This window comes from Tenrec ecaudatus, chromosome 12 (assembly GCF_050624435.1).
Source record: "Tenrec ecaudatus isolate mTenEca1 chromosome 12, mTenEca1.hap1, whole genome shotgun sequence".
NCBI classification, from domain to species: Eukaryota; Metazoa; Chordata; class Mammalia; order Afrosoricida; family Tenrecidae; genus Tenrec; species Tenrec ecaudatus.
The window spans coordinates 140,000,025-140,018,618 of NC_134541.1; the positions used below are offsets into that span (position 1 = coordinate 140,000,025).

The window sequence follows — 18,594 nt, forward strand, 5'->3', positions numbered from 1 at the left end:
ATTTATCAAGTGATTTTGGTAATGCTGTCGTTTTCCCTGTACTTAGTCTTCCTATCCAAGAGCATGGGACATCCTTCCATTTGTAGAAGTCCCTTCTAGTTTCTTGTAGAAGTGTTTTCAGGGTTTTCTTTGTACATGTCTTTGTTTCTCTGGTAAGAGTGTTCTTTTCTTTAAAAGGGAAACCAAGGGAAACCTGGAGCATGTATAAAAGTGGGAGGAGGGTGATGGAGTCCCGTGTGGCCGGCCATTCCCTCCCTCAGCACGGTCATCTATCCCTTCACAGAGCTCTGTGCGCTCTGGTCAGTGAGGAACGGAATTTAGAGACCACAGTCTCGTGAGCAGGTTGCTCATTCTCACAGGGTTGTCATAGTCCCACATGTTTTGAATGGCCTGTGGTAGGGCTGCTTGCCTCCGCTGCTGTTTTAAGACACAGTGCATTATGGGCCGGGACTCACACCTCCCATTCAAATTCAGGACCCTTGGCTTTCCATTGTCTCATCAGTCTTGCAACTCTGCCTGTGCCTCTTCTAGCTATCTGCTGCACTATAATCAACCACGCCCCCCCCCCTAAAACCTGACCTATGCAGCATTTCTTTTACTCAAAACGTCTGAGATTTGGACAGGAAAGTGGGGACAGCTTGTCTTTACCCCGGGGGCACCTTGGGGCTCGGCTGGAAGACTCACAAAGGCTGTGGGGTGGGAACATCTGAAGACGTACTCACTCATGTGTCTGCTTGCCGGTGCTCTCCATTAGCTGGAGGGCCCCGTTTCTCTGTGTTGAGATCTCTAGTGGGGTCTCTCTGCGTGGGCCCGTTTGGGCTTGCCCACAGTATGATGTCTGGGCCCCAGGGTGACAGGGAGTGTGGAACAGTCCTGCGCCCCATGCCACGTCATGGAGTCAGCCACACCATCCTGCCCAGGCTCAGGGGAAGAGGGTGCCAAAGTCCTGTAGGATCAGAAGAGCCATGACAACAATTTTTAGGAAATTCAGGCTGCCACAGCGCCATGCCCCAAATCCCAGAGGTCAACAGTTCCCAGGTGCCTTGACACAGCAACAGTTTCCGAAGGACAGTTCCAGACAAATTGGGAACAAACGTGGTTGCTGAAAACGGCTTAGGACTTTCTAGTTCCAGGCTGTCCTTGTGTCCTTGTGTGGTCCCTGGCAGGGATGGCTACTCAAGTTACCGTGTTAGAGCTACCTGGGACATTTCCCTCTCTGTGACTTCCACTAGTTGGGTACAAACATTTTTATTTCATAGCAGAGATTGATTTTGGATGTGATTGTGTTGTCTCGAGTTGTAACATGAGTGTAAAACCCAAAAACCAGGCTCACTGCCCTCGGGTTGGGTTCAACCCTTGGCAGCCCTGTAGGACAGAGAACTGCCCCTGTGGCTTCTCTACGGGAGCAGAAAGCTCCATCGTCTTTCTCCCGGTGACTTCAAGCCACTGGCCTGACGGTTGGCAGCACAGCACCTTCGTTGAATTGTTAGTCTCTGTAGGGGTTCCCCCAGAGGAACTGAGGGGGGTCTCGGGTGTGGCGGCTCCCCTGACCCTGTTGGGTCTGTGTCCAGGAGGCGGCGGGCCGGACATGGACGACTACGTGGAGACGCTCAAGGACGAGGAGGACGCCCTGTGGGAGAACGTGGAGTGCAACCGGCACATGCTGAGCCGCTACATCAACCCGGCCAAGCTCACCCCCTACCTGCGCCAGTGCAAGGTGATCGACGAGCAGGACGAGGATGAGGTTCTCAGCGCTCCCATGCTGCCCTCCAAGATCAACCGGGCAGGTACGTCCAAGAGCTAGGTCGCGGCCACCTCCGCGGTGGCTTCTGGAGGCACCCTTCCATCGGCTGTGCTGCAGGGACATTCCTCTGGGTTGGGACGGTTTTCAGTGGGCTCCGTAGACCTCTGTCCACCCCAGCCTCCAGCCCAGGAGCCCATGAATAGAACTCAAAAGGATCTGGGACCTCAGGTGGAGGTGGAAAGCTCCCTCTTCTTTGTGTTCTCCTGAGCTGAAACTCACGAGCAGGGTGGCGCCACAGATGAGCTCCCGGCTGCCAGTCCAAAGGCTGGGGGTTCAAATCCTGCCCCCCAGCACCTCTGGAGAAGGACAGACGACAGCCTCCCAAACCCTCTGGGCTGCCCTGCTCCGTCCATGGGGTTGCCGGGAGCCGGAGTGGACTCCGTGGCACCCAACACCAACTGAGCGTCGGAAGGCTTTCCCAGCCCATTGGCAGCACTGGTAACTTGGTCAAGATGCCCCAGTCGCACCGGGCAGTTCCACCGGGTCCTGACAGGTCTGGTGGTGAGTGGGTGCACATGGGTTTTTCAAGGTGGTGCATTGCCCCCCCTGACCTGTACTCATATTTCACGAGCATGAAAAGAAAAGTTTGCTCAACTTGTTTCAACGTCATGCACCCTCGTGTAGGTGGAGTCCCAGGGGGTGGGGACAAGTGGTTAAAGTGCTTGGTTGCTGACCCGAAGGTTGGGGGTTTGTGTTAGTCCAGGTAGACTAGAGAAAAATATCCATAGACACTCACATGTGTATAGGAAAGAGCTTTACATACAAGAGCAACTGAACATTGAGAAAACATCCCTGCCCGGTCCAGATCAAGTCTGTAAGTCAGATATTAGCCCATATGTCTGATACCAAGGTACAAAGTCCTCTTCAGACTCATGAAACACATGTAATGACACCGGATGCAGGAAGATCACAGGCCAGTGGGTGGGAAGTCTTGTGGACCCAGTGGCAGTAGAGGTATCTCAGCACTGGCTGGGGTCTCCACGTGGCTCCTCCAGCTCCAGGGCTCTAGAGTAGCTCCATGTGTCTTGTCAGCAGGAATGCCTCACAGGAAGGGACCATGTGTCCCGCCTCCAGTGAGCTATGTATCTCCTTAGTGCCTCCCAATGAGGTCATCAGCTGCGACCTGATTGACAGGCTAAACTCCACCCCTTCACTCTGGAGTCTCAAGGTGACAACAGATGATGTAAAGACCAAAGGGTTCAAGTCCTGTCTGAGGTCCCTCATGAGAACAGCCTGGGAAACCCTCCTGAAAGATCACGGCTATCGAGACCCAGAGGGGTGAGGTTCTAGGGACACACAGGTGTGCGTCCTAATCAATGCCACCTCACTGGTCTTATGCACATCGAGAAGCGTGCCGGTGGCATGGTGGGACTGCTAACCACAAAGTCAACAGTTCAAAACCACCAGTCACTCCATGGGAGGAAGGTGAAGCTTTCTACTCCCATAAAGAGTCACCGTCTTGAAAACACTGTCCTGCGGGGGCGCTGCATTGGAATCCACAGCAGTGAGTGTGAAAGCAAGTAGACGTTGCGTAGCTCGTGGAAGAATGGAGGCAGGAGCCACGGAAGCTTCCCACAAGCATTTTGTGGGCATACTGGTCTGCCTGGGTCTGTGTGTCTGTGTGCAGGCAGGTCAGCACGTCTGTCTTTGTGTGGGGCCCCTGCTCAAAAGGTCAAGGTTGCTTCTCTCCTGGGAGGCCTGAGAATCCTGCCCCTTGAAGCAGCTGGCAAGAATCAGCACGTGCCCCCGCGTCTCCTCTGTGCCCACAGCAGCTGGGCACAATGCATCGCACGCAGCAAGGCTTCACACAGCACCCACAGGCAACTTCGGAATTCTCCTCCACGTGCTGTTCCAGGTGCGCTTCGCCAGACACAGTTGACACAGCTGAAACTTATTCATCGTGCCCACCTTCAGGAAAGGGGAGCGCCGTCGGGTCTCTGGGGAAGTAAGCGCTGAGAAAAACAACAGAATAAAATTTAAGGAGATGCTAAGAAACAGGACGAACCCACACAGTGGGCAAGCAGCTGGCGGTGACTACGCAGAAAGCATTTAGGTCGCCGATGTTCCTAGACCGGATGGCGAGCCCAGAGATGTGCACAGAGGACGGCCCACCTGCTTCCTAGGCTCAATCCCTAGCTATCCCCACCCAAAGTCTTCTCACCTGAGACCCAGAAAATCAGATGTTATCCGCTCCCTGTTCCTGTTCTCCAAGGCTCTTTGCCCGCAGAGGAGCTGACATCTGCCTGGTTAAATTGAGCCACGGGCAGAGGGCAAGCAAGCACTTTGGGAGTGCTGGATGCCTGTGGATGCCATGTGTCCCTGGTTCTGTCCATTTCTCTGAGAAGAGCGACCAGTACTCCCTGAGCCCCTGCTGAGGCTCGGCCGGTTGATGCGTTATCTGACGCCCGAGGTGGGTCTCCCCGGCGGTGCGGATGGTGGATGCATTCTTCGGCCGCCAGCCCAAAGGTTGGAGGTTCAAGTCCACACAGAGATGCCTCAGAAGGAAGCCTTGGCGACAGACCCCGAAGGCACCCAGCCACCGAGAGCTGCAGGGAGCAAAGCTCTCCTCGGGCTCTCACGGGTCGCCCGCGTTGGGGCTGGCTCGGTGCCAGCTGGCGACTGATGGGACTCCCAGAGCCACCTCGGGGGCAGGATGTGTGGACGATGCTGTCTGGGTGTGTTGAGGGAGGTGTTCTTGTTGCTAGTTGCCAGCGAGTCAGTTCTGACTCATAGCGACCCCGTGTGCAGGGGCTCTGAGCGCCAGGAAGCCGGGCACAGAGGGCGAGGAGACTAGGATCAGGATTGTGAGGGCTAGAGGCCGGGCGAAGGCAGAGCGGACTCCTCTCACCATGCGGTTCCTCCTAGGTCGGCTCCTGGACATTCTGCACACCAAGGGGCAGAGGGGCTACGTGGTCTTCTTGGAGAGTCTGGAGTTTTACTACCCAGAGCTGTACAAGCTGGTGACAGGGAAGGAGCCCACTCGGAGATTCTCCACCATCGTGGGTGAGTGGCTGAATCACCAGCCGGAGCACTGGGACCCGAGTGGAGGGTGTGTGTGTGTGTGTGTGTGTGTGTGTGTGTGTGTGTGTGTGTGTGTGTGTGTGTGTGCGCGCGCGCGCGCGCGCGCGCGCGCCCTGTGATAGGGCAGCTCTCGAGCCGTCATCTGTGCCAGGAGAACAGTGACCTGCCAACCAGGGCTCTCTCTCTGAAGATCGACGGGCTCCCTGGGATCACACAGGCTCCCCATTGCGTGGGCCTCTGGAAAGCCCCGTGGGCACCGTTCTGCCCGGTGCACGTGGGGCTGCCATGAGTCAGCACCCACTGGTTGGTGGCAGTTGTGGCGTGAAGAGAAGGCCGGGAGGAGATGCTGGTGGAACCTCCCCCGTGAGGGCGCTGGGGCAGAAAGGAAGTCCCTTCTGCACACCGGCTTGTCTGCTCTCCTGCCAGTATCCCACAGATCTAAGCCCTCGGTCTTCTGGCCTCCTCCATCCTCCTCCGAAAAGATTCTCCCGGCCAGCTTCTCCACAGGTCCACCCTCTCACCAGTCCATCCTTGCTCTGCTCGGTCTTTCTCCACCCACCTCCCGCTGCCTTCCCCTGCTTGGAACCCAGGTGGGGTTCCCCGTTGCTCCTGTAAAGGGGGCCCCAAAGGCCCCACACAGTCAGTCTGCCAGTGTAGAGGCTCACACCCCAAGACTCAACCTCCTGGCCACCCTCTTCCTCTCTCAGGGTCCCATCCATTCCTGCCTTCCTCCAGGTCCTGAAGTGTGCCAGGTTCATGCCCTCCATCCCCACGTGACCTTGGCAGTGTTACTCCACCTGCCTAAGACACCTTCCCCACACACACACTCGATTTGTCATTTCTGCTCAACCATCAGTAGCCTTCTCTAAACCCTTCATTCAGCAGATGGATCTAATCTCACACACACACACACACACACACACACACACACACACACACACACACACACTGGATATCCGCAGGTTGACTCAGAAACGGTTTCCAGATTCTCCGTAGTCACAACGTTCTAGGATGATGATCCCATGCATCGCTTAGGTAAAGACCTGATCCATTCCAACCCTCTAGGTTGCTTTGACTGTCTAGTCCAGTGAGTCTCAACCTTCCTCACACCGTGACCCTTTCATACAGTCTCTCATGTGGTGGTGGCCCCCAACCCTAACATTATTGTCGTTGCCACTTCATCACTGTCAGTTTGCTGCTGTGATGTGTCAGGAGACCCACAGGTTGAGAAGCGTGGTCTAGTCCGTGTTTTCAACACACACAGACACAGTGACGGCAACGAGAAAGGCGTGACAGTCACTCAGTGACCACACAGAACCCTCTTCCCGTCAGAGCACTTTCTTCCTGGAAAGCCCCAGGCCCCTGTATCAGGTGTGGTGGTTTCAGGTCCCTACCCTGCTGACTCTCAGGTCTTGAAGCCAAAATTGCTCCCTCTCTCCTGGCGCCCACAGCCCTTTCTTTGTAAAACTCTCCTGACTGGTGGCTCTGCCTGTGTGTGATCTCTCCAGACTCTCAACACGGGTGTTGTTACACTTCATTTTCGTGAGTGCCGTGGCCGTGGTATTCTTACAACCCAAGGAAAATTCCCGCCCCACCTCAAGCAGATCACCTGGGGCCATTTTCCCCAATGGCTCGTGTTTACTGGAGTCTCTGCTCCCACGTGGTCCTCTCCCATGGAAATTCCAAACCTTTCCCCAGTGCAGTTGCTCATTTAATAGACGACATCACGGCTGATGTCGACCTAACTCTTATAGGCACTGGGACACACACACACACACACAGGTGCATGTGACCTGGGTGATCACAATAGTGGCTTTATTGTGGTAGCATGGAGCTGAACATGCAGTAGCACCTGTGCACCTGAAGTGCTCACTGCTGGGGCCACTGGGGGGAAGCCTGGCTGGCTCACCCTGGATCCCCAGCCCGTGGTAAAGTGAGAGCTCAGCACAGTGCTATGGAGTGGAGGTCCGAGTCAGGGGCACCTGTCCACACTAGTGTCCTCTGGGCCTGACGCATGTCCCCCTCTGCAGTGGAGGAAGGCCATGAGGGCCTGACACACTTCCTGATGAACGAGGTCATCAAGCTGCAGCAGCAGATGAAGGCCAAGGACCTGCAGCGCTGCGAGCTGCTGGCCAAGTCTCGGCAGCTGGAGGACGAGAAGAAACAGCTGACCCTCACGCGGGTGGAGCTGCTGACCTTCCAGGAGCGCTACCACAAGATGAAGGAGGAGCGGGACGGCTACAACGACGAGCTGGTCAAGGTCAAGGATGACAACTACAACCTGGCCATGCGCTATGCCCAGCTCAGCGAGGAGAAGAACATGGCGGTCATGAGGAGCAGGGACCTCCAGCTGGAGGTGAGATGGGCGAGGGGGGCACAAACGCTACCGGGGCCCAAGACTGCCTCGCCAACATGGGCAGACACGGGGGTGGGGCCTCAGGAGAGAGGAAAAGGACACAGGAGACCGAGTATCCAGTGCTGCGCACGTACACACAGGCCCAGCAGGCTTCTCACCCCTGGGTCAGGCGTCCACACTCACCATGCGCATGTGCAGACACACAGACACAGGCGGACCAGGGCCTCGTCCAACCCGACTTGGGGGGATGCGGGTAGATAGCCGACCTGGGAGATACAGGTGTGCATGTGCAGACATGCGGACCAGGGCCTCATCCAACCCGGCTTGGGGAGGTGCGAGGGGGTGGCCGACCTGGGAGATGCAGGTGCGCATGCACCCAGGCCCTGCAGGGCCCCCGCCAACTGGTTCCCAAGCTCAGGTGCAATCTGCGGCGTTCGCACATGCGCACAGCAGCGCAGTGGGTGTCCGGCCCTGGCAGGGAAGGCCTGCACAGCCACGTGCCTGGCCCGTAGTGGGAGATGGTGGAGGACAGCAGAGGGGACTGCCCCAGATGTGGCGCACAGGAGCACGATTGAAGAAGATACCAGAGACGAGCCACGAAGGGTGGCACAGCCGCTCGTTGCTGCGGCGTGTGGTGGAGCGGACCCAGACTCCTAGTGAGCCCGCGTGAGAGCAGAATGGTCCGTCGGTTCCCTCCTCTGCCAGGCCGTGCTCCCCCGGAGCCACTGCGCGGTCCCCCGTGCTTAACCACTGTGCCCGGTGTGATCCAGTACAAGGAGGCGTTAACGAGTTGACCTCGCCGTGGGGGACGGGGAGGGTCAACTTGCACTATGTGCTCATTGGTCATTCCTCCTGTGTGCTGAGTCCGACCGAGTGCCCAGGTTCTTTGTCCAGGTGCTAGGGACGCAGAGGGAGCCCTGGTGGTTGGGCTGCTAACTATGAGGTTAGCTGTTCAGAACCACCAGCTGCCCCTCGGGGAAAGATAAGGCTGTTCACTCCCGTAGAGTTACCGTCTAGAAAGCCTGCATGGGGAGTTCTTCCCTGTCTGATAGGGTCGCCACGAGTCAGAATTGACATGATGATGGTCTTGGGGGGAGGGGGTAGAACTCGGAGCACAGCCTGGCACTGTGGGTCTCATTACCAAAACAGGTAGCCACGGCCATGTTAAATGACCAGAGGGCATCGCGTCTGGTCATTCATAGGGTTTTTGCACCGGACTGGTAGCCAAAGGATCAGAGGTTCTAAGCCGCCCAGTGGCTCTGCAGAAGGGCAAGGGGTCAGTTCTACACGGAACCCTTGGGGTCACCATGAGCCGGGGTGGACTCGGCAGCACAGGCGGAGAAGAGAGCAGGGCATGAAGTAAGAGAAGGAGAGGGGCGAGGGGTGAGGTGGAGCCCCTCTCTATTGAGCGGAGATTGGAAGAGGGGGAGGGGTGCTAGCTGTGCTAGTCTCAAGGAAAGAGCTCTCCCGGCAGAAGGACGAGTGAAAAGGTCCAAAGTCGACACCATGCTGCGGGGCTGAGGACCAGTAAGCAAACTGGAAGGTCAGCGAAAAAGAAGACGCCCCACGACACGACAGCGTGACCCCGTGGCTGCACCGTGGGCCTAGACATAGCAACAGTGGCGACGCAGGCACAGGACAGGGCCGTGTTTCCATCTGTTGGACGTGGGCTCGAGAGCGGGCAGAGCCGACTCGGCACCAGGGAGGCCGAGGGGCCGGAGCCGGGTGCACACAGTCTGGACATGAGGTGGGAGAGGCGGCCGGGAGCAGACGCAATGGGGGGGCGGGACGGGGCAGGGCCTGTGGGATTTACTCCGGTCTTGATGGGAAGCCGCTGCAGGATTGAGAGCCGGGGAGTGACAGCTGATTTATACCTGGAAGGGTCACTCCGGCTGCCGTTGTGGAAAACAGACTCTGAGAATATTTATGAAGCACCTGCTGGTGTAAGGCACCGTGCTAAGCACCGTGAGGGATGCAGGGATAAATAACCCGCCCTCGGCTCCAGTCAGTGACAATTTGGGGAAGCAGGCGGATCGGCAAACGATCGACTGAAGTCCAAGGGCTGGGCGCTGAGTGGGGTGTTACCAGTACTTAGCACCGGCTCGGTCCAGTTCCACCCACTCCTGAGAGCTGGCCTTTGCAGCCCAGACAGTCGGACGGAATCCCAATCACATACCCTTTCAGCACTGCCCTGTGCTTGAGGGGAAGGCGTGCAGAGCACATTGGTTTTCCCTTGAGGGCACTCAGGTTGGCTCGCAGCCTTGGTGGCAGCCCCCGCCCTGGGTCAGGACACACCACAAGGCCTCCTGTGTCCCCGTGTCCACTCATCTGGTCCCCTGTCCCTCCTGGGCATCTCGTCCTTGGTCTTGGGGGAATGGGAATCCTTCCGTCCCGTGGAGTTGACTGCATTTTGAAGCTTGCTCTTCACAGGTGGTGGGGTGGTTTTGTGACACACCCCCAAAGTCAGCCCCGGGGGTGTCATCAAAGTTTCAGAGGAGTTGTTTTCCTAGGGAGACCATTTCTGCATTTCCTCCTGTCTCTGTCCAACCACTAAGTCCTGTCATTGTTGTCCGATGCCATCAGGGGGGTTCCATTCATCAAGACCCCGCCTATCACAGAACAAAACCCTCCCCCCACCCCACCCCCGGCCTGCACCCTCCTCATGCTTGAGCCCATTGTTGCAGCCACTGCGTCCATCCGTCCGTCTGTCTTGTCGAGGGCTTCCTCGGTCATATTTTGAGTGCCGTCTGCCCAGAGGGCTTCCTCTTCTGGTGCCCTCTGACAATGATCTGTGTCTGACAATGTCCCGCTCCTGTCCCTAAGGTTGTCAGTGGCTAATCCCCCAGAAGCGGACAGCCGATTCCTTCTTCGTAGTCTGTCCTCGGTCTCGAAGCTGCGCTGAAAACCTGTCCGCTCTGGCTGCCCCTGCTGGCATTTGAAATAGCAAGGGCACAGCTAGCTTCCAGCATCACACATGCCGCGTCACACAGTGCAACAGCCTGGCAGAGGAGTCTATCATCTGACAAGATCCCCAAGTGATTTTTTGTAAACCATTTTATGGTGAAGGAGGCGCAGGTTGACAGAGCGGAACATGGTTCTCGCGTTCAACCGTCCACGCACACGTTGTTCCTACCCCTCCATCGCCATCCCCTCAATAGGCCGCTGCTCATGCTGCACTCCCCCACTCCCCCAGCCCCCCATGATTCTTGTTTCCACTCCTCCTTTCCTCACTTTCTGTACTTTGACCTTGGGTCAAGACCATCCTCTGACCTTATGCAGCTGACTATCCTAGATGAGTCCCATTCCAGATCTGAAGAGTGACTAATGGACATAGTCTTTTTGGGGGGGTGGGGGAGACAGGGGAGGTCCCACTTGTCTCTAGCCAACCAGAATCCTCGGGCAATTGATTCTTGCAATCAGCGGCCTGGAGATGGACAACTCTGACCTCCTCCAGCTTCCCCATGGCCACAAGACCTCCATGCTCCCTCCTTCCTTACCTGTTCCAACACCAACTGTTCCTCCCACACCATGCCATGCCATGCAACATCCATGCTGGGGTACAGAATTCATTGCAATGGACACACAGAACTCAGGGGCAATACTCACGGTTGAGGGGGGTTATTCGGGAGCCCTGGTGGGGTAGTGGTGACCTGTCCAGCTGTGAACCGTTGCAGAGTCAACAGTGATGGAGAAGAGAGGCCTTCCTGCTCCCCTGAAGAGTCAGGTCTGGGATGCCCACGGGGCAGCCCACCCTGTCCTGCAGGGTCGCTGTGAGTTGGCATCGACTCCGTGGCAGTGGGCTTGGAGCTATCCTGCCCATCCGTGTGGTAGGGAGCCCCCTCCCAAATGGGAAAAAAGTCACCATCCAGAACGGTCGTCATCACTGGAGGCGGTCCTCCGTGTGTCCTCCTCTGCCCACCCCCTGATCACACAGGCTGTGTCCTATGGGAAGCGTGGGGGCCCCGAGCAGTGCCACTCTCTCCAAGGGTGACCCCAGCTGCATGCCCCCTCCGCACCCCCACATCGGGGCAGGGGTTTCACGCAGGCCGTTAGGGTAGGTGGGGGTCCCGGGGCAGCGCCACCCTCTCAGATCCGAGTGCACCTCCCCCGCCCCCCGGCGTTCCAGATTGACCAGCTGAAGCACCGGCTGAACAAGATGGAGGAGGAGTGCAAGCTGGAGCGGAACCAGTCGCTGAAGCTGAAGAGCGACATCGAGAGCCGACCCAAGAAGGAGCAGGTGCTGGAGCTGGAGCGGGAGAACGACATCCTCAAGACCAAAGTGCAGGAGCTGCAGGCACTTGTCCAGGTGCGTGCCGCTCAGGGCCCGGCCACACGCTCCACACAGAGGGCCACATGCCGGGCCTGACCATGCAGTCCACTTACAAAGTCGCACACTGGGCCTGGCCACGCAGTCCATGTAGAGAGCCACACTCTGTGCCTAGCCATGTAGTCCACTTAGCCACATGCTGAGCCTGACCACACAGTACACCTAGAGAGCCACATGCTGAGCCTGACCACACAGTACACCTAGAGAGCCACATGCTGGGTCTGACCACGTGGCTCACCTTGAGAGCCACGGGGGACAGTGGTGCTCTGCACCTCATCTTTAGTGGACCAGCCTCCCAAGGAGAATGGACCACACTGGGCACCCAGCACCCTTACCACCCGGAGCTGACCCTGAGCTCTCTGTGTACTGCAGAGTGAAGGAGGGAGGAGGGCTCTGCTGGGGGCAATAAGCACAGGTCCCCTTTCCAATGGTCCCCACCCAGCCCTGGGCCCAGGCACCTGACTCTGCCTGGAGCAGGCTGGCTGCCAACTCAGCAGAGCATCCGGGAGGTGGGTCAGCACCCGCTCTGGGGTCACCTATGATGGGTCTGAGGCTCCCGGAGGGGCAGCACAACAGCTGCAGGTCAGGAGGTGACCAATGGAGCCAGGTCAGATTAGCTTCCCAGATGAGGAGCTGGTTACTGTTCCCCACCTGCACCGGGAGCAGCCAGGGCGGCTAAGCCATGCTCCTGACAGCTGCCCTTGGCTAGCTGCTTGTGTCCAACACAGACGCGCGCGCACACACACGCGCACACACACACGCATACACACAGTAACAGATATACACACATAGGGACACATAGAGACTCACACACAGTAACACAGATATACACACACGGATACATAAAGACCCACACGCTCACACACAGTAACACACATATACACACACACAGGGACACACAGAGACACACAGACACACATATACGCTACACACAACCACACACAGCCAGACAGACACACAGACACACATAGACGCGCACACACGCTAGAGATAGACACACCCACAAACACACAGAGGGACAGACATACACTCAACACACGTACCCTGTGCATCTCTCTCACACACCCTTCGCCTCCCAGGCGGGGAAGCGCAGCCTGCCCGACTCGGACAAGGCCATCCTGGACATCCTGGAACATGACCGAAAGGAGGCCCTAGAGGACCGGCAGGAGCTGGTCAACAAGATCTACAACCTGCAGGAGGAGGCACGCCAGGCCGAGGAGCTGCGTGACAAGGTGGGCTCCCTGGGAGCCCAGGCAGGTGGCTGTGGAGTGAGGCAGCCAAGGCCCAGGCTCTGCCCCACCCACACCCATCTCTGGGTGGAGCCTGCCACTGGCCTGGAATGCTGGACAGGTGTGGGCGGGGCTTCTAGACCAAGACCAGAAAGAAAGGCTTGGAAGCAGACCCAGGAAAGCCCCGTGGTCACTGCTGTCCAGCGTCACCGGTCAGAGTCCGTTTCCCATGGGCGTAGTGTCCTTGCTGCCCCCCGCTCATGGGTGGGGGCAGGCTCAGCATCTGCTGGCCCCTGCTGCATGCGTTTCCTGCCTGGCCCGCCGGGTTGCTCGCACTCAGTGAAGGCATATGTCCCACGCGGTGCGTCTGTGGCCACCCCGTGTCTGCAAGCCTGGGGAGTCACTGATCCCTCATCTCGTGGGAGCCAGTTGTCCTCGGGACGTTCCTAACACCTCCGAGGCATGTGCACCCCTATGACTGGGGATGGGAACAGGACCCTCAGCCCATGTGGGTGGGACTGGCTTGAAGGCAGACAGCAGGCCCACCCTCCCCGGTCTCGGAGGCCTGGCGCGGCATCCCCTGGGGGGGGGCTGCCCTAGATCGGGGTGTCCCCCCAGCCAGGGCCCTCTGGAAGGCACGGGCCTGCGGCTGACCGTCTGTGTGGCCTGGCAGTACCTGGAGGGCAAGGAGGACCTGGAGCTGAAGTGCTCGACGCTGGGCAAGGACTGCGAGATGTACCGGCACCGTATGAGCACCGTCATGCTGCAGCTGGAGGAGGTGGAGCGGGAGCGAGACCAGGTGCGCCCGGGACAGCTGCGGGGCGGGGCCGCCCGCTGCAGGGGGGGCGCGGCTGTCCCCACTGACTCAGCCAAGGGTTAGTACCCCAAGGGACAGGGGAGTTGACCGACTACCGACATGGGATGCGGGCTCACGTCTGTGCAGTGGGGTGGTGGCGGTGCCCACTGGGGCCAGGAGGGCTAGCCTGGGGCATCCCAGGGCCCCCCTCCCCCCGAGTCCGAGGGGATGGTGGGCGGGCGCTTCGGCGGGCGTCACAGGCGGCCCCACCCCGTGGCAGGCCTTCCACTCGCGGGATGAGGCGCAGACGCAGTACTCGCAGTGCCTGGTGGAGAAGGACAAGTACCGGAAGCAGATCCGGGAGCTGGAGGAGAAGAACGACGAGATGCGCATCGAGCTGGTGCGGCGCGAGGCCTGCGTGGTCACGCTGGAGAGCAAGCTTCGGCGTCTGACCCGGGACGGCACCCTCGACCAGGTGGGCTTCCAAGGGGCAGGGGGCGTTTGTGTGCATGGGGAGGGTAGAGGACTGCACAGCAGAGAGCAGGGAGATGGGCAAGAGATGCATGGCCAGGTGGGCAGCCATGCCAAATAGGGGCACTCGGCCAGGTGGGCTATGCACAGGTGGAGAGGGACACTCAGGCAGGCAGGTGGGCGGAGTATGGGTGCTTGGTGGGCAGCCATGCTGGCCAGGGGGTGCTCAGCCAGGTGGGCAGCAACACACTGATGGGAGCATACGTGGCCAGGTGGGCCGAGCAAGTAAGCTGTGCACAGATATGGTGTAGACATTCAGGCTTGTGGGCTTCTCACGGGCAGGGGCCCTCAAGCAGGTGGGCTTCTCACAGGTGAAGGATGCTAAGGCAGGTGGGCTGTGCATAGGTGGGGGAGGATGCCAGACCAGGTGGGCAGCTGCACACAGATAGATGGACCCTCCACCAGGTGGTGCAATCACAGGGGGGGGGCCAGAGGGCGCCCAGCCAGATGGGCTGAGCCTTGGAGAATTCGCGGGGGAGGTGGGGGGAGCTGATGGGCCATGTGGGCCAGCACAAGTGGGGGAGGACTGGTCACACAGAGGTGATGGGTGCAGTCAGGCAGGTGGTACAGGCAGCACAGGTACAAGGGACTCACAGTTGGCAACGGGCAGTTCCCAGGCTGGGGCCCTTCCCTCCACGTCCAGACTGGTCCACAGACCCACGTGCCTGGAAGTTAGGAGGGCAGGTGGAACGTTACTCTGCACCTACCTGCCTGCCCCCCCCACCCCCCGCACACAAGCAGTGTCTCCTGTTTGAGGAGACGTGGTCACTAACAACACAAGAAACCCGTATTACATTCCTCCATAAAACGCACCCACATAAAATCAGTTGCGGTCACATCCCCAGAATGGCGCACGCGCACCAGGGCATGGGCGGGCAGGGGCGTGGCAGGTGCGTTATTTCAGAAAGAGTGAGGTGCTGGTCAGGAAGGGCTGGTGGTCACCTGTAATCCTTTCCTCCTTGTTGATCTTTCCCTTTCCCTTGCTGACTTCCCAGTTTTCTGTTTGCCATTTGCTTCCCATTTTGGGTTATTCAAACCCCCAGTGGGTGTTTTTGCCTCTGTCTTTAGCGTGGGAGGGGCTAGTGATCCGGCAGTGGTGCGGCCAGGTCAGGCTTAGGATGCGCACGTGGTTACGTGCCTGCAGCCCACGGAAAGGACACGGGCGAGTCCACTCACATGCACCTCCAAAGAAAGGCCTGGCAACCAACTTCCCAAACCAGCCGCTGGCACCCCTGAGGCGCCCAGTTCTACTCTGGCCCATGCGGGAGCCAGGCATCGCGTGAACTTGCCAGCAGTCAGCATCTGGGACCAGGGCCGTGGAGGGAAGGGTTAGGGTAGTGAGGGACAGATGTGGTCGAGCTGGGTGGATGGCCCAGGAGCCACCTGTCTGTATGCTGATCCTGGAATGGCAGCACCCTTACCTGTGAGGAGACAGGGCCGTGGTGGGCAGGGTGGGTGCCCCAGAGATGCCGGGCTGTGTGCTGAGTGGCCTCAGCTCACCCCCACCACCTCCCACCCCACCCCCACCCCAGAGCCTGCCCCGGAACTTGCCTGTGACCATCATCGCTCAGAGCCTCGGGGAGGTCAGCCCCAGGACCAATGGTCAGGAGGCCGATGACTCTTCCACCTCCGAGGACTCGCCCGAGGACAACAAATATTTCCTGCCCTACCACCCGCCCAAGCGCAGGATGAACCTGAAGGGCATCCAGGTACAGGTGGAGGGGCATGCTCATGTCATCATCAGAACCACCGGGGGCCAGGTGTGCATCAGACTGGAGGTGGGCGGATGGGGCAGGGGGCCTAGCTGTTGATATCAGAGCTACTGAGAGGGCCAGGTGATCAGAGGCAGGGCTCAGGGGTGGCCCGGATGACTGGAGCCGTGAGTGGCTCGGGCGTGACTTGACTCCAACCCACCAGCCCTGTTAGCCTGGCTCTCACCAGCTTCTGTTCCTCACCTGGTGGTTCGCACCATTGCCTCCACCCTCATCAAGTAAACAATGAGCCCAGGCTGGCTCGTTTTACGTAACACCTCCCCTGCTGTGCCTATCACGTGTTGAAGAGAGCCTGATGGTGCCGAGGCTAAACCACAAGGTCCATGGTTCGAACCCACCAGCGGCTCTGAGGGGAAATGATGAGGCAGTCTGCTCCCATAGACTTACAGCCTTGGGAGACCCCACAGACACTTGTTCTGCCCCGTCTGTTGATGTCAATGGGGATGGGTATGATTTCAGTTGAGGATTTTGGGGTTTGGTCACATGCCAAGCACAATTCTAGGAGCTGGGTTACAGCAGTCATCCATACTTAGAAGAGTCACATGGTAAAGGTGGTGGTGGTGGTGGTGGTGATGGTGATGGTGGTGGTGGGATGCTGGGAGTGGGGATGGTGGTGATACTGGTGGTGATGGTGGTGATGGTGGTGGGATGCTGGGAGTGGGGATGGTGGTGATACTGGTGGTGATGGTGGTGGTGATGGTGATGGTAATGGTGATGGTGGTGGTGATGGTGACACTGGTGATGATAGTGATGGTGGTGGTGGAATGCTGGGAATGGGGATGGTGGTGATACTGGTGGTGATGGTGGTGATGGTGGTGGGATGCTGGGAGTGGGGATGGTGGTGATACTGGTGGTGGTGGTGATACTGGTGATGATGGTGGTGATGGTGGTGATACTGGTGATGATGGTGATGGTAATGGTGGTGGTGATGGTGGTGGGATGCTGGGAGTGGGGTTGTTGGTGATGGTGGTGGTGGTGGTGATGATGGTGGTGGGATGCTGGGAGTGGGGATGGTGGTGATGGTGGTGGTGATGATACTGGTGGTGATGGTGATGGTGGTGATGGTGGTGGGATGCTGGGAGTGGGGTTGGTGGTAATGGTGGTGGTGGTGGTGATGATGGTGGTGGGATGCTGGGAGTGGGGATGGTGGTGATGGTGGTGGTGATGATACTGGTGGTGATGGTGATGGTGGTGATGGTGGTGGGATGCTGGGAGTGGTGATGGTGGTGATGGTGGTGGTGGTGATGGTGGTGGTGGTGGTGACACTGGTGGTGATGGTGATGGTGGTGGGATGCTGGGAGTGGGGATGGTGGTGATACTGGTGGTGATGGTGGTGGTGGTGATGGTGGTGGTGGTGACACTGGTGGTGATGGTGATGGTGGTGGGATGCTGGGAGTGGGGATGGTGGTGATACTGGTGGTGATGGTGGTGATACTGGTGATGATGGTGATGGTAATGGTGGTGATGATGGTGGTGGGATGCTGGGAGTGGGGATGATGATGATGGTGGTGGGGTGCTGGGAGTGGGGATGGTGATGATGGTGGTGGTGGTGGTGGTAGTGATACTGGTGATGGTGGTGGTGATGGTGATACTGGTGGTGATAGTGATGGTGGTGGTTGTTAGATGTCATCAAGTAGGTTGTGCTTCACAGTGACCCCACATACAACAAAACCACACAGTTCCAGCCCTGCAGCATCCTCACAATCCTGGCTACGTCTGAGTGAGCCCCTCGTTGTAGCCACTGTGCAATCCATCCTGAGGGCTGGTTTTGCTGCCCCTCTGCTTGACCAAGCAGGATGTCCTTCCCCTGGGACTGGTCTCTCCTGACACCATGTCCACAGTGGGTGAGATGCAGTCTCTCCCCTGGTCCCCATGCAGCGCTCTGGCTGTGGTTCTCCCTGCGGCCACGGCGCACTGTTCTTCACCAGCACCGGCCCAGTTCACACGCCTCACTTCCCCCTTAGGCCTCCTTGTTCGGTGTGCAGAGGCGACAGAAGAGACCACAGCGCGGTCAGCCGCGCCTTCGTGTTCAGAGTGGCGCTCTTTCTCTTTAATGCTTTGCAGTGGTCTTGTGCGGCCGACTGGCCCGATGCAGGGAGTCCTTAGACTGCTGCTACATGAGCACTGAGAGTGGGCCCAAGTAAAGTGGCATCATTGGCAGCGCCCACCTTTCCTCCGTTGATCATGATGTTGCTTGTTGGTCCAGGTATGAGGGCCTGTGTTTCCTTTAGGTCGAGGAAGGCTACAGCCTTTATTTATCTTTATCAGTGAGGGCTTCCAGCCCTCCTCACTGTACGCCAGCAAGGCTGCATCATCTGCATAACCAGACCCCCGCCATCAAGTAGATTCCGGCTCACGTGACCCTGCAATGATATGTAAGGTTTCCAAGGCGGCACAACCTTCACAGGGACCCACCCGCTCACAGGAAATGGTCCCAGAAACCCCCGGGCACCCTGCACCCAGGTCTGCTCTGTCTCTGGTCCCCCACTCCACCCTCCTTCCCTGCCACCACTTGGGGCTGGCTGCGCCTCTGCCACACGCCAGATGGCCCCGTTTCCAGGCGGGAACTGGCCTGCATCAACAGCTGCCTGGTAGGCCCAGAGCGTCGGCCCAAGGGAGCCAGCGTCCTGTCACTCACTCCGGGTGGCTGCTGGGCACTGCCCCCGTTGGATGAGCTTGCTCCCTCGGCTCTGCTCGCCGACCACCGCCAGCTGGCACAGTGACACATCTGCTGGGTCCTGATCTGATTCCATCCTCT

The 18,594-nt window shown here is 58.5% G+C and overlaps 1 protein-coding gene across 1 annotated transcript in view; it reads left to right on the plus strand.

The window, feature by feature from the left end:
* Positions 1–18,594, plus strand: part of CARD11 (caspase recruitment domain family member 11) — a 33,225-nt gene that overhangs the window by 555 nt on the left and 14,076 nt on the right. Inside the window, exons 2-9 of the mRNA XM_075528613.1 lie at positions 1,575–1,787; positions 4,670–4,807; positions 6,856–7,181; positions 11,308–11,487; positions 12,588–12,740; positions 13,411–13,536; positions 13,814–14,008; positions 15,597–15,773. Of these exons, the coding sequence (XP_075384728.1) occupies positions 1,575–1,787; positions 4,670–4,807; positions 6,856–7,181; positions 11,308–11,487; positions 12,588–12,740; positions 13,411–13,536; positions 13,814–14,008; positions 15,597–15,773 (1,508 nt within the window). The remainder of the gene's footprint in view (positions 1–1,574; positions 1,788–4,669; positions 4,808–6,855; positions 7,182–11,307; positions 11,488–12,587; positions 12,741–13,410; positions 13,537–13,813; positions 14,009–15,596; positions 15,774–18,594) is intronic.